Source organism: Peromyscus eremicus, chromosome 1 (genome assembly GCF_949786415.1).
Source record: "Peromyscus eremicus chromosome 1, PerEre_H2_v1, whole genome shotgun sequence".
NCBI lineage: Eukaryota > Metazoa > Chordata > Mammalia > Rodentia > Cricetidae > Peromyscus > Peromyscus eremicus.
The window spans coordinates 157,412,718-157,427,498 of record NC_081416.1 but is presented as its reverse complement, the minus strand read 5'-3'; the positions used below and the strand labels follow the sequence as shown (position 1 = coordinate 157,427,498).

General features: G+C 54.1%; 1 protein-coding gene across 2 annotated transcripts; it reads right to left on the bottom strand.

Moving 5' to 3' along the window:
* Window positions 1-14,518, bottom strand: Proser3 (proline and serine rich 3). Of its 2 annotated transcripts, XM_059275237.1 has the most exons (11): window positions 14,404-14,518; window positions 12,013-12,107; window positions 11,527-11,691; window positions 9,225-9,352; window positions 9,047-9,147; window positions 3,713-3,795; window positions 3,484-3,635; window positions 1,780-1,961; window positions 686-1,676; window positions 516-597; window positions 1-374 (listed from the first exon to the last, which is right to left on the bottom strand). In XM_059275237.1, the coding sequence occupies exons 2-11, from the start codon at window positions 12,069-12,071 to the stop codon at window positions 233-235; spliced, it is 2,085 nt and encodes a 694-aa protein (XP_059131220.1). In that variant the 5' UTR covers window positions 12,072-12,107; window positions 14,404-14,518; the 3' UTR covers window positions 1-232. The 2 variants fall into 2 exon arrangements, with proteins under 2 accessions (XP_059131220.1, XP_059131226.1); XM_059275243.1 differs by lacking the exons at window positions 1-374; window positions 516-597 and having other exon boundaries at window positions 780-915.
* Between the last annotated feature and the right edge of the window lie 263 nt (window positions 14,519-14,781).

The following is a 14,781-nucleotide window of genomic DNA, read 5'->3' as shown; positions in this document are numbered from 1 at the left end:
TAATTGGAGAAAACTTTATTTGTGTGTGTGTGCGCGTGTGCGTGTGCGTGCGTGGGCGCACGCCCCACAGCTCGTGTATGGAGGTCAAAGGACTTTGAATACAGGTCCTCGCCTTCCACTTTGTTTGAGACCCCGTCTCCATGGGCCAGCGGGCCGCTCAGCTACCTTTATGTGGGCCTTCACACTCAAGTACTTTATCTCCCCAGCCCAGGAAAAACAGAATTTTCACAGTTCAAAGTCTCCTGGCATCAAAGAAGGCTCCTTCCCTCCTCAATCGCATTCTTGGGGACCTGGGAGGTGAGCTGGCTGGAGGAGAGGAAGATCCTGGTTCTTCAGTGTGGTTCAAGAGGAGGGATAATTGAGCATCCACTTTCCTGGAAAAAGAGAGAGAAGGTAGACGCTGGGGTGTGTACTCATGATAAGAATCTCGGGTTGTGGGTGGAGTTCTGGAAAGGGGCTTGGGAGAGGCAGGCACCCAATAGGGTTGTCATAGGATCCTGGAGGAGAGGGGTCACCTTTTCTGCTGCCGGAGCTCTTCCCTCTGAGCTCTTAGCACCTGCAACACAGGGTCTTCCTGAAACTCGCTGCCATCGGAATCTGAAGAGTAAAAGGGTAAGCTCCAGGAGGTGGACACAGGGTTTGGGACCACCATCAAGATACCCAAGGGCCCAGGAATCCTCCTTACCTTCCGCAGCCTGCAGAAGTCCGGCGGCCTGGGATAACAAGTCCTCGGAGGGGGCGTGGCCTGAGGCAGGCGGGGCGATGGTCCAAGCATCACCAGCTCCCGCCTTGGGAGCAGACGTCTTGAATTCAGGTGCTTGGACCTCTGACAGTGTGGGTGCCTTTGGGGTTATAGCCGGCTGTGGATCCCTAGCTTCAGCTGAGAGGGTGACTTTACTTTTCCGAAGCACCGACCTGCCCGTAGAGGACGCGGCCGTGGCTTTGCCGGACTCTGTCTGGGACCCACGCTGAGACTTGGATGGAGGGGGTGGACCCTCGGCTTGAGTGGGTGTGCCCTTAACTTTCCGGGATTCTGCCTCACATGGAGGCGGGCTCTCAAGATGAGGGGCCGTGTCTTCCAAGTTGTCAGGGAACAGCCTGGCTGTCACTACCTGGCCCAGGGCGCCCCTGAGCTGCGAACTGGGACTCTCAAAAGCTGCGGGGTCTGGACCAGTTGTCTCCTGGCGCGATGAAGCGCTGGCCCTCCGAGGTTTGGGACTCAGCTTCTTGGGCTGGACAGAACTACTCATCTCGAGGGTAGTTGGCTCCTGAGGGGTGTCAGCTAGTGGGAGGGTAGAAGCTGGGGAAGTAGGGGTGGAAGCCCAGGGAGGTAGAGTAGAGGCTGGGGGCACTGGGATGGAGACCTGGGGAGCAGGGGTGGGAGCTGGGGCAGCTGGAGTGGTGGTAGGGGGTGCTGGGAAGGAGGCCACGGGAGCAACAGTAGAGGCAAGCAGTGTGGTAGGAACCATACCGAGGGATACCCAGGGATTGGCTTGGGGGGCCCAGAGGAACCCCTGAGGGCTGGGGGCCCAGATGTGTGGAGAGGGCGCTGGAAGAGGAGGCCTCTCCACATAGAAGGCCTGTGGAGGAGGGGGCTGGGCCACACTGCCCCATGGTGGAACACAGTTAGGCTGGGTCCCCAGGGAACCAAGGTTCACTGCAGGGACAGGAGGAGTCTGTAGATAGAAAGAGGTATCTGAGACAGGAAGGAAGGGGTGGAAGGTCCTCTGTCACCTTCAGATATCCCTTATCACTGCCAGGCTCTCTCCTCCAACTCACCTGAGTGGTGAGGGCTGGGGTCCGAGGCAACACCCAGGTTCCATCACCCTCAGCTCCTCGCGCCTGCTCAAGCTTCCGCCGCTGCCGCCATTGGTATAAAATGTCTTCCTCGGGCTGAAGGGTTGCCTGGGAGGAGGCTGGGCGGGGAGCAGGGATGCAGGCCTGGGATGGCACTGGGGCTGCTGAGGGAGCAGAGGGTGACATCTGAAGGCCACTCTTCCACTGTGCCACCGACTTGTTCAGACAGGCTGCCCAGACACCACCCAACTCCTTTGTGAAGTGAGAAGCAGGGCAGGGCAGAGTAAGATGGTTGGGAATCTTTTTCTCTTACAGTTTTGCTTTGTGGCCTGGGCTGAGTTCAAATTGGCAATCCTCCTGCCTCAGCCTGGGCTTATAGGCAAGTGTCACCAAACTCAGTTTGTGACTCTATTTGTATGTTTCCTTACTTGTTTTTATGTCTTCTGTGAGTCCTTTGAACTTGGTCACTTCCCTCCCCGCTGCTCCAAGGGCTCGGAGCAGCTGTAGGACCCATTATCACCCCAGAAGTCAATGTACTCTCCATGCTCAGAGGTCTCCTGACAGACAGAGGCCTCACCAGGCCTCCACGGCCCACGGGACCGACCCTCGCCAACGTCTCCCACACGGCTCTATCTCTGGCTCTTGGCCCATGGGACCGACCCTCGCCAACGTCTCCCACACGGCTCTATCTCTGGCTCTTGGCCTTGTCTCACTGCATCCCAGTCTCTGCCTCCCGAGTGCTGAGACTGAAGGCGTGCCCTCTGAAAAATCTGTTTCCCTATAGCCTGCGAGACAGTCTCACATAGCCAATGCTGGCCTCAGTCAGTATGTAGTTGAGGTTGACCTTGAACTACTGATCTTCTTGCTGGGGCTGCAGCATGCCCCACCATCCCCAGCTTCATCTCTGAAGTTTTTTTACCTTCAACGATTCTCATGCTATAGCTAAGTTGCATTGATGTATGCAGTTTAGATGTGGGTTTGGAACAACACACCAGACCTGAACACATTAAGATTTAGCCAAGCCATGTGGAATTGCCAAATATTCAACTATTTTTTTGCCTATAAAAAAGTCCCATATGGTTCACTATGGTTTCTCTGTATAACAGCCCTGGCTGTCTGGAACTCACTCTGTAGACCAGGCTGGCCTCGAACTCACGGAGATCCACCTGTCCCTGCCTCCTGAGTGCTGGGATTAAAGGCCTGTGCCACCACAGCCTGGCTGGTTCATTAACAATACAAAAAAGCATGATGGGCATAGCAGTGCACTCCTCTAACCCCAGTAGAGGGAGACTGAGGCAGGAGTGCCAAGAATTCAAGGCCAGCATGAACTACACGAGTTCCAAGCCAGCTGAGGTAGCATAGCAAGACCCTGGTTCACAGAAACAAAGCTAAAACCAATCAAGTATGACTATTTCCTCTGATCTGTGCTAAGCCTCTGATTTTGGAGCTTACTGTCATAACAGCAGGGAGTATGGCAGGCCTGCCACACCCTGACAGCTACTGCCGACAGGCCTGTATGAAGGGACTCCATGTATTCATGAACTCATTTCATCCCCATGATACCCGTGAGTGGGGGGTCCAACTATTATTCCTGGATCCCGGTTAAACAAGGCCCAGGGAGGCCAAAGTCACACAGCTAGTAAGTGGACACGATGGGAGTCGAACCTGGCTACCATCAATCCTTACCTCCCGACACAGATTCTTTGGGACTAGAACTCTTGTTGGACTCCGGATTGAAGGTCACAGGACAGGGAGAGAGGCCATCGGAGCTGACAGGGAAGGAGGAACTGCTGGCATCACCGGGACTGAGGGAGGAGGAGGAGGAGAGGGAGGCCTTGCTGCAGGGAGAAGGCACCAGTGAGGAGAGCATGGCCCAGGCACAACTGGGGAGGGAGACGATGGGGAGAGGCATCACCTGCGTTTCAGCAGCCTGGCCGCTCTGCTTTGTAGGCTCAGTGTCTCCAAGTCCAGCAAAGATGAGTTCCATGTCTTCAGGTTCTGCACAGTGAGAGGGGCCAAGCTAGTCCATAAGCCAAAGGCTGCCGGGAAAGGGACTCTCCAGAAGGCCCGGGGACCTACGTTCCACCTGCTGCTTTCTCGTGCAGGGACGCTTACAATTGGCTTCTCTACCTCAGGAAGGATCACTTCCTTCTTTTGCTTTTGGGGTTTCTGAGACATGATCTTACTTTGTAACCCAGGCTGGCCTTGAACTCTTGATCCTACTACCTCAGCCATGCCAGTATTGATGGCTTAGAGGGGAAAGTGCTTTCTGTACAGGCCGTAGACCTGAGTTTGATCCCTAGAACCTACACAGAAATGAAAGAAGAGAATCAACTCCTGAGAGTTTTCCTATACACACACACACACACACACACACACACACACACACAGAGAGAGAGAGAGAGAGAGAGAGAGAGAGAGAGAGAGAGAGAGAGAGACTCATACACAGACATACAGACACACACTACATTTAAAATTTTAAATTTAAAAAGGGGACAGGCCCCAGGCAGCGGTGGCGCACGCCTTTAATCCCAACACTCAGGAGGCAGAGGCAGGCAGATCTCTGTGAGTTCGAGGCCAGCCTGGTCTACAGAGAGAGATCGAGGACAGGAGCAAAACTACACGGAGAACCCTGTCTCGAAAAACCTAAATAAATAAACCAAAAAAAAAAAGTAAAAAGGAAAGATTGAACCTCTCTCCCTGACCAGACCTGCCTAATCAAAACATCCTATCAAACAGTTCAGTGATTAACTCAAAGGGGAGTGAATTAAAGACAGAGATAACTGAGGGCTCTTCCAGAGGATCAACTCCCCCACACACCTCCCCCACACACCTCCCCCACACACCTCCCCCACACACCTCCTCCACACACCTCCTCCACACACCTCCACCACACACCTCCACCTCCACCACACACCTCCACCACACACCTCCTCCACACACCTCCTCCACACACCTCCACCACACACCTCCACCACACACCTCCACCACACACCTCCTCCACACACCTCCACCACACACCTCCTCCACACACCTCCCCCACACACCTCCTCCACACACCTCCACCTCCACCACACACCTCCTCCACACACCTCCACCACACACCTCCTCCACACACCTCCACCACACACCTCCACCACACACCTCCACCACACACCTCCTCCACACACCTCCACCACACACCTCCTCCACACACCTCCCCCACACACCTCCTCCACACACCTCCACCACACACCTCCTCCACACACCTCCCCCACACACCTCCCCCACACACCTCCTCCACACACCTCCACCACACACCTCCTCCACACACCTCCACCACACACTTCCACCACACACCTCCCCCCCACACCTCCCCCCCACACCTCCACCACACACCTCCCACCTCCCCCACACACCTCCTCCACACACCTCCACCACACACCTGCACCACACACCTCCACCTCCACCACACACCTCCCCCACACACCTCCACCACACACCTCCTCCACACACCTCCTCCACACACCTCCACCACACACCTCCTCCACACACCTCCACCTCCACCACACACCTCCACCACACACCTCCCCCACACACCTCCTCCACACACCTCCACCACACACCTCCACCTCCACACACCTCCACCACACACCTCCACCTCCTCCACACACCTCCACCACACACCTCCACCACACACCTCCACCTCCTCCACACACCTCCACCACACACCTCCCCCACACACCTCCACCACACACCTCCTCCACACACCTCCACCTCCACCACACACCTCCACCACACACCTCCTCCACACACCTCCTCCACACACCTCCACCACACACCTCCTCCACACACCTCCACCTCCTCCACACACCTCCTCCACACACCTCCACCACACACCTCCTCCACACACCTCCACCACACACCTCCTCCACACACCTCCTCCACACACCTCCACCTCCACCACACACCTCCACCACACACCTCCACCACACACCTCCTCCACACACCTCCTCCACACACCTCCCCCACACACCTCCACCTCCTCCACACACCTCCACCACACAGCTCCACCACACAGCTCCACCACACACCTCCACCACACACCTCCCACCTCCCCCACACACCTCCCCCACACACCTCCCCCACACACCTCCCCCACACACCTCCCCCACACACCTCCCCCACACACCTCCCCCACACACCTCCCCCACACACCTCCCCCACACACCTCCACCTCCACCACACACCTCCCCCACACACCTCCCCCACACACCTCCCCCACACACCTCCCCCACACACCTCCCCCACACACCTCCCCCACACACCTCCCCCACACACCTCCCCCACACACCTCCCCCACACACCTCCCCCACACACCTCCCCCACACACCTCCCCCACACACCTCCCCCACACACCTCCCCCACACACCTCCCCCACACACCTCCCCCACACACCTCCCCCACACACCTCCCCCACACACCTCCACCTCCCCCACACACCTCCCCCACACACCTCCCCCACACACCTCCCCCACACACCTCCCCCACACACCTCCCCCACACACCTCCACCTCCACCACACACCTCCCCCACACACCTCCCCCACACACCTCCCCCACACACCTCCACCACACACCTCCTCCACACACCTCCACCTCCACCACACACCTCCTCCACACACCTCCACCACACACCTCCTCCACACACCTCCCCCACACACCTCCCCCACACACCTCCACCTCCACCACACACCTCCACCACACACCTCCCCCACACACCTCCACCTCCACCACACACCTCCACCTCCTCCACACACCTCCACCACACACCTCCCCCACACACCTCCACCACACACCTCCACCACACACCTCCCCCACACACCTCCCCCACACACCTCCCCCACACACCTCCCCCACACACCTCCACCACACACCTCCCCCACACACCTCCACCTCCCCCACACACCTCCCCCACACACCTCCCCCACACACCTCCCCCACACACCTCCACCACACACCTCCTCCACACACCTCCCCCACACACCTCCCCCACACACCTCCCCCACACACCTCCACCTCCACCACACACCTCCTCCACACACCTCCACCACACACCTCCCCCACACACCTCCACCACACACCTCCACCTCCACCACACACCTCCTCCACACACCTCCACCACACACCTCCCCCACACACCTCCACCACACACCTCCACCTCCACCACACACCTCCTCCACACACCTCCACCACACACCTCCCCCACACACCTCCACCACACACCACACACCTCCCCCACACACCTCCACCACACACCTCCACCTCCACCACACACCTCCTCCACATACCTCCACCACACACCTCCACCACACACCTCCCACCTCCCCCACACACCTCCACCACACACCTCCACCACACACCTCCCCCACACACCTCCACCACACACCTCCACCACACACCTCCACCACACACCTCCCCCACACACCTCCACCTCCACCACACACCTCCCCCACACACCTCCCCCACACACCTCCACCTCCACCACACACCTCCCCCACACACCTCCCCCACACACCTCCACCACACACCTCCCCCACACACCTCCTCCACACACCTCCACCACACACCTCCCCCACACACCTCCCCCACACACCTCCCCCACACACCTCCCCCACACACCTCCCCCACACACCTCCACCTCCACCACACACCTCCCCCACACACCTCCCCCACACACCTCCACCACACACCTCCCCCACACACCTCCTCCACACACCTCCACCACACACCTCCACCACACACCTCCACCACACACCTCCACCACACACCTCCTCCACACACCTCCACCACACACCTCCCCCACACACCTCCACCTCCCCCACACACCTCCTCCACACACCTCCCCCACACACCTCCTCCACACACCTCCCCCACACACCTCCTCCACACACCTCCACCACACACCTCCTCCACACACCTCCACCACACACCTCCACCACACACCTCCACCACACACCTGCACCACACACCTCCCCCACACACCTCCACCTCCACCACACACCTCCACCACACACCTCCACCACACACCTCCACCACACACCTCCACCACACACCTCCCACCTCCCCCACACACCTCCTCCACACACCTCCACCACACACCTCCTCCACACACCTCCTCCACACACCTCCACCACACACCTCCTCCACACACCTCCACCACACACCTCCACCTCCACCACACACCTCCACCACACACCTCCTCCACACACCTCCACCACACACCTCCACCACACACCTCCACCACACACCTCCCCCACACACCTCCACCACACACCTCCCCCCCATACCTCCCCCACACACTCCTGCCACGCTGGACTCAACTGCTGAAACTGAGCCAACACCTACCCTCCCTGGCCTCTGTCAAGTGTTTTGGTCACAGCAACATGAACATAATGAATATGCATGCACATCTACTTTTAGAGTTCAAAACTGCATTTAACTAGCAAATCCTTTTGTTAAACTTCATTTTATTATTTTTTTGAGATAGGATATCATATAGCCCAGGGCAGCCTCAAACTCCTCTTACAGCTGAGGGTGACCCTGAACTTCTGACCCTCTTGCCTTCATCTCCTAGGTGCTGGGATCCCGGCTGTGTGCCACCAGGCCTGCTTCTATGTGGTGCTGGACTTTCCAGCTGCTAGACAAGCACTTTCCCAAATGAGCCACACCTCCACGGCCACACTTCACCTCCATGCCCACACTTCACCTCCACGCCCACACTTCACCTCCACGCCCACACTTCACCTCCACGCCCACACTTCACCTCCACGTCCACACTTCACCTCCACGCGCACACTTCACCTCCACGCCCACACTTCACCTCCACGCCCACACTTCACCTCCACGGCCACACTTCACCTCCACGGCCACACTTCACCTCCACGGCCACACTTCACCTCCACGCCCACACTTCACCTCCACGCCCACACTTCACCTCCACGCCCACACTTCACCTCCACGCCCACACTTCACCTCCACGCCCACACTTCACCTCCACGCCCACACTTCACCTCCACGCCCACACTTCACCTCCACGCCCACACTTCACCTCCACGCCCACACTTCACCTCCACGCCCACACTTCACCTCCACGCCCACACACCCTTTTTTCTTTATGACTCCTTAAGTTGGTCATTGTCTCTAATTCTGTCCCAGGGCTGCTGCTGTCAACTCAGGCACACCAGAGAGGGGGACAGTAACAGTGTCACCTGCTTTACTTTCTGAAGAGGAGCTGAAGCCAGAGATGCACTGCACATCCCCGCGGGAGATGGACCTGTCATTGCGGATCTTCCCTCAGCTTCACCCGCTCCTGCTGGGAAAGCTCAGCTGAATCACAGGGACCAGGAAGAGTGGCGCTGGGTACTGAGCAGGAGAGGTTTTAGGTACCTGCTGCAAGGTAACTGCTCAAGTCTGAGGACTTGGGCTTCAGCCACCAAAAGTCATCTGGGGTGGGGCCTGCAGGCTGGCGTTCCTCTCGGCTTGTGGGCTGAGCTTGGCGGAACCTGTTTATGTACCTGTGAGCATCAGGGGATGAGAAGCAGAGGGAGTAAGGAAGCCACATAGTAGTAACAGTAATTACCACAACAGCAGTAGCCACATTGCTCTTTTTTCTGTTTACCAGGCACCATGGAAAGCTGTGCTCAGTGGCCCAGATAAAAATAACTCCTTTGCTGGCTGTGGTGGCACCGGCCTTTAATCCCAACACTAGGGGATGAGGGTGGGGTAGGGAGAGGCAGTCAGATCTCTGAGTTCGAGGCCAGCCTGGTCGACAGAGTGAGTTCAGGAGAGCCAGGACTACACAGAGAAACCTTGTCTTGAAAAACCAAAAATAGGGGCTGGAGAGTTGGCTCAGCGGTTAAGAGCACTGCCTGCTCTTCCTGAGGTCCTGAGTTCAATTCCCAGCAACCACATGGTGGCTCACAACCATCTGTAATGAGATCTGGTGCCCTCTTCTGGCCTGCAGACAGAACACTGTATACATAATAAATAAATCTTTAATAAATAAATAAATAAATAAATAACTGCTTTCTTCAAATCTACCAAAAGCAAGTACTTGGCCTTAAATATCCATTTCTCTTTCTTATATAGTAATGTAATTTTAAGTTTTTTTACATTTTATTTCTGTACACACACACACACACACACACACACACACACACACACACACACGCAGACAGGCATGGGTGCACACTTGAGCAGGCATGCTCCAGTACACATGTGGAAGTGGGTCCCAGGGATCAACCTCAGGCTGTCAGGCTTGGTGGCAAGCCCCTTTATCCACTAGTCATATAGCCAGCCCAATTTTAATTTTTTTTTTTTTTTTTTTTCTGAGACAGGGTTTCTCTGTATAACTGCCCTGACTGTCCTAGAACTTGCTCTGTAGACCAGGCTGGCCACAAATGCAGAGATCCACCTGCCTCTGCCTCCCGAGTGCTGGGATTAAAGGCATGTGCCACCACTGTCCGGCTGTATGTGTGTATAGGGGTAGCACACACATCACAGAAGACAACTCTGTGTAGCCAGTTGCAGGCTTTTGTAGCAAGTGCTTTTACCCACTGAACCATCCTGTTGGCCCCTTGTTTTCTGTGTGTTTCTTTCTTTGCTTTTACACAAGGTATCATTTAGCTTAGGCTGGTTTTGAACTCACTATGTAGCTGAGAGTGACCTTGAACTTCTGATCCTTCTGCCTTTACCTTCGAAATGCAGAGACTACAGGCACACATCACTCTGCCTGATTTAATGTGGCTTTAGGGATCAAACCAAGGGCACTGTGCACGCTAGACAGGCACTCTAACATCGCCAGCCAGATTGGTTCTTTTTTTTTTTTTTTTTTTTTTTTTTTGGTTTTTCGAGACAGGGTTTCTCTGTGTAGCTTTGCGCCTCTCCTGGAACTCACTTGGTAGCCCAGGCTGGCCTCGAACTCACAGAGATCCGCCTGGCTCTGCCTCCCAAGTGCTGGGATTAAAGGCGTGCGCCACCACCGCCCGGCTTTTTTTTTTTTTTTTTTTTTTTTTTTTTTTTAATGTGTAGTCCAGGCTGGCCTCGAACTCATGATCCTCCTGCCTCTGCCTCCTTCAGCAAATCCTACCGGTGCGCGCCACCACAACCGGCTGCCAGATTGGTTCTTGACCAACAAAGAATAAGGGAGTATGACTCTGGAAAAGTAATGCCAGTGAGAACCATTTCTGGCCTATGAAGGAAAGGACACCAATAAGACAGACAGAACCTATGTTCCTAACACCTTATTAGGGGCTGCAATGTCAGCCCTGGTTGCTTCTGTCTGGACCACTAACTAAGGGAGAAATAAATGTTACCATGGTTAAGCCATAACTAATCTAGGACCTTTGTGACGGAATCTGAACCTCCATCTTTCAGATCCAAGTACTCACTATGATGGGTGTTCTTATAGATCATTATACAGAGGGACTGCGGATTCAAGACAAGCTCAGTGCATGATTAATATTCCCAACTCAAGGAAGTTGAGACCAAATCAATACAGACAAGAAGTTAACAGAGGCAGGATCTGAACCCAGGCAGTGTAGCTCCAGACCCCTCAGTACTACACATGAAGTGCCTGGTCCTAAAGAGTACTGCAGAAACAGCTCTGTCTCTAATAGTTATTATGGGATGCCTTCTTCCTCCCTTCAACCCCTTATCTCCCTTTCCCCCCGGGGATTCTGGTACTTACTTGGCTACCACCGAGTCCCCGCTGTCAATTACGGTGAGTGGTGGAGAGGTACTTGGTCCCTCAGTGCTGAGTGGGGAAGGGGTCCCAGAACTGGATGGCCAGGACACCTCCGACAGCTCAGGGGAATCGGTTGCTGTGGCCTTGGGAGCTTGTGGCCTTTGAGACCTGAACGGACCCGGGATTTAAATTGGGAGAAAACACAAGAAGAAAAAGTCAGACCAGAGGGTGACCCCTGTGGGCAATGAACATACATACAGGCAGTCCAAAAGAGAAGCCGTCCCACACTGTTACCAGTGGAAGGTAAGGGGGGTCTGTGGTCGGGGACGCAGCTGGTAGAGAGCTGGAAATGGGATGGCCACCAGCAGTGGGGTAGGGAGTTTCTCTTACTCTCTCATCCCCATTCTCATCACACGACTTCCTGCCTTCTAGTGGTCACTTCCTGCTATAAGTCTAAGGCACAGAACTTTACCTAAAGCGTGTCCTCACCTTGGGGCTCCAGTTTTGGCTTCTTGATGACCAATAGGGTTGTCCACCCTGGGGAACATTTCCAAAGGGTGTCTTGGATAGTGAAAAGTGACAGGCTACGAAAGAAGCACAGCATGTTAAGAGGAGGACAGAAGCTGACAATCCCCATGGATTGCTGGAGGAGATGGACTACAGTTGCCACGAATCTCCATCTGTAGTCAAGGCAATGCGAGTAGAGGCATGATTCCCATGACCTCTTGAAAGACTGAGGAGAGCCTAGAAACTGGTCATTGGTAGTTCTCCACTCTGGATCAGGCCTAGGAGGAGCTTTTAGTATTTATTTATTTTTAAGACAGGGTCTCACTCTGTAGCCATGGTTAGCTTTGCACTTGAAATGATCCTCCTGCCTCAACCTCTTGAGTGCTAGAATTACAGATGCTTTAGGAGAGGAATTTCAAAATCATGGACTCATGCCAGATACATGATGTTCGCCTGCAATCCCAGCACTCAAGTGGCTGGGGCGGGAGGATCCAAAGTTCCAGTCCAGAGGCGGGGGAGCTGGCTCAGTGAGTAAAGAACATGTGGACCTGAGTTCAAATCCACAGAACCCATGTAAAGCTAGATGTACTAGCACAAGTCTGCAATCTGAGTACTCCTACACTGAGGTCTGAGGTGGACACCGGAGAGCCCCCCAAAAGCCTGCGGGCCTGGAGTACTCAAAGGGGAACATCAAAGAGACCCTGTCTCAACAAGGTGAAAGATGGAGTTGGCACCTGCCTAGCAATCACAATGCCAGGGCTCATCCCCAGGTCCTCATCTGGGGAGTGGAGGAGAGGGGTTGGGGATGGCGAGGGGAATAGGAAGATGACAGGCAAGGTGAAAGATGAGGACAGACACCCGAGGTTGTCTGATTTCCACATGGTGCACCCACACTTACACACAGAAACAGATGCACTCACACACAAAGGCTACACAGAAAGATCTTGTCTCAAAACAAGAATAATATGTTATGCCGGGCAGAAGGATCTCTGTGAGTTCAAGGCCTGCCTGGGTACAGAGTGAGTTCCAGGAAAGGCTCCAAGCTACATAGAGAAACCCTGTCTCAAAAAACCAAAAAACAAACAAACAAACAAACAAAAAAAAAAAACCACAAAAAAAACCCACAAAAAAACTCAAAAACAAACAAAAATCAAACAAACAAACAAAAAAAGAATAACATGTTATAGCTTTATGGTTTCCACTCCAGGCTAACAGAATCAGAGTGTCAGCAAACAGGCTAGACACTGCATCTTCTCCACACCATCCAGGTAATTAAAATAAAGATTTATTTATTTTTGTGCATATGGCTGTTATGCCTACATGTGTCTGTGCACTACGTGTGTGCAGTGCCCTCGAAGGCCAGAAGAGAGTGTCGAATCCCCTGGAATTAGCACATTACAGATGAATGAGAGCAGCTATGTAGGTGCTGAGAATCGAACCTGGGGCCTCTGGAAGATCAGCCTCTGCTCCCAAACTCTGAGCCCTTTTTCCAGCCCCATCCAGGTAAAATATAGTCTGTTGTATTGTTTTGTATTTTTTTAACTGACACATGTTAATTGTACACGTTTATGAGGTACAGAATGATATTTCAATGCATATATACAATGTGTTACGATCAAATCAAGGTAATTAATTTCCATCTCTTTAAACATTTTCCATGAAGCCCATTTCATGAGTTCCAATTAAGACCACGACTAAAAAACAAGTAATTCATTAGCCAGGCGTGGTGGAGCATGCCTTTAACCCCAGAACTCAGGAGGCAGAGGCAGGAGGATCTCTGGGTTCAAGGCCAGCCTGGACTACAGAGTGAGTTCCAAGGCAGCCAGAGCTACACAGAGAAACCCTGTCTCGAAAAACAAACGAATAAAAAAAGTAATTTAAAAAGACAAAAATGGAAAAAGAACGAAAACAACAAAAGAGAAATAGACAAAAATAAAACAACAACAAAGAACCAGACTAAACCGTACACAATACGTTTCCGGTTAAGGGGAGGGGTACGTGGAGGCACAACACCCAATGAGGGAAGGGGTATATGGACTACAATCCCCATGATTCACCGGGCCCCTCCTAAGAGAGAAAGTTCAAAGACAACACACATGGATGTCTGGGTAAATTTGGAAACCAACAGACTCAATTCTCAAGTTTCTTTTGGACTCCCGTAGGGCCACCCAAAGAGAACAAAAGACATGAGATCCCAGGGACGGGGAAGTTTACGGCTGGAGCGCCCAAACCTGCGTAGCATCTTGGGAGTTGTAGTTCCAATACGATTGGGCCGGAGACCCCAGGCTCTAGCAAACCCATGTTGCCTTCCCCGGGCTTTCTGTGATCTCTGAGAGAGGGACCAACTTCACCTGCAGTCCGTCCTGCATTTACCTCAGCGTTAGTGCCAGCTGAACTCCTTCGCGGGACAGCCCGACGCCTATCCTCCTCGCTTAGTAACGCTGTCAGCTCCGCCCTCTTTTGGGCGGGGACCTCCAAGGTGACCAATGATAAACTAGAAAATAAAAGTAACGGGGAAAAGGGGCGTTCTCTCGTGACTGGCTGCAAAGCTGCTGAGAGCGCGTGTTTGATTGGAGACGGAGGAGCCTGCAGCAGTAATTGACAAGACTGTGGACCAATAGAAAGGATCAGAGGCTGGGCTGAAGCTTGAAAGAGAGCTAAGCGAGTTGGCTTTCGCAGTCCCCTTTTTCTAACCGCCAGAACTGTAGCAGGGAGGCCTGGCTCCAGCCTAACTACTGTTGCAGGGCTAAC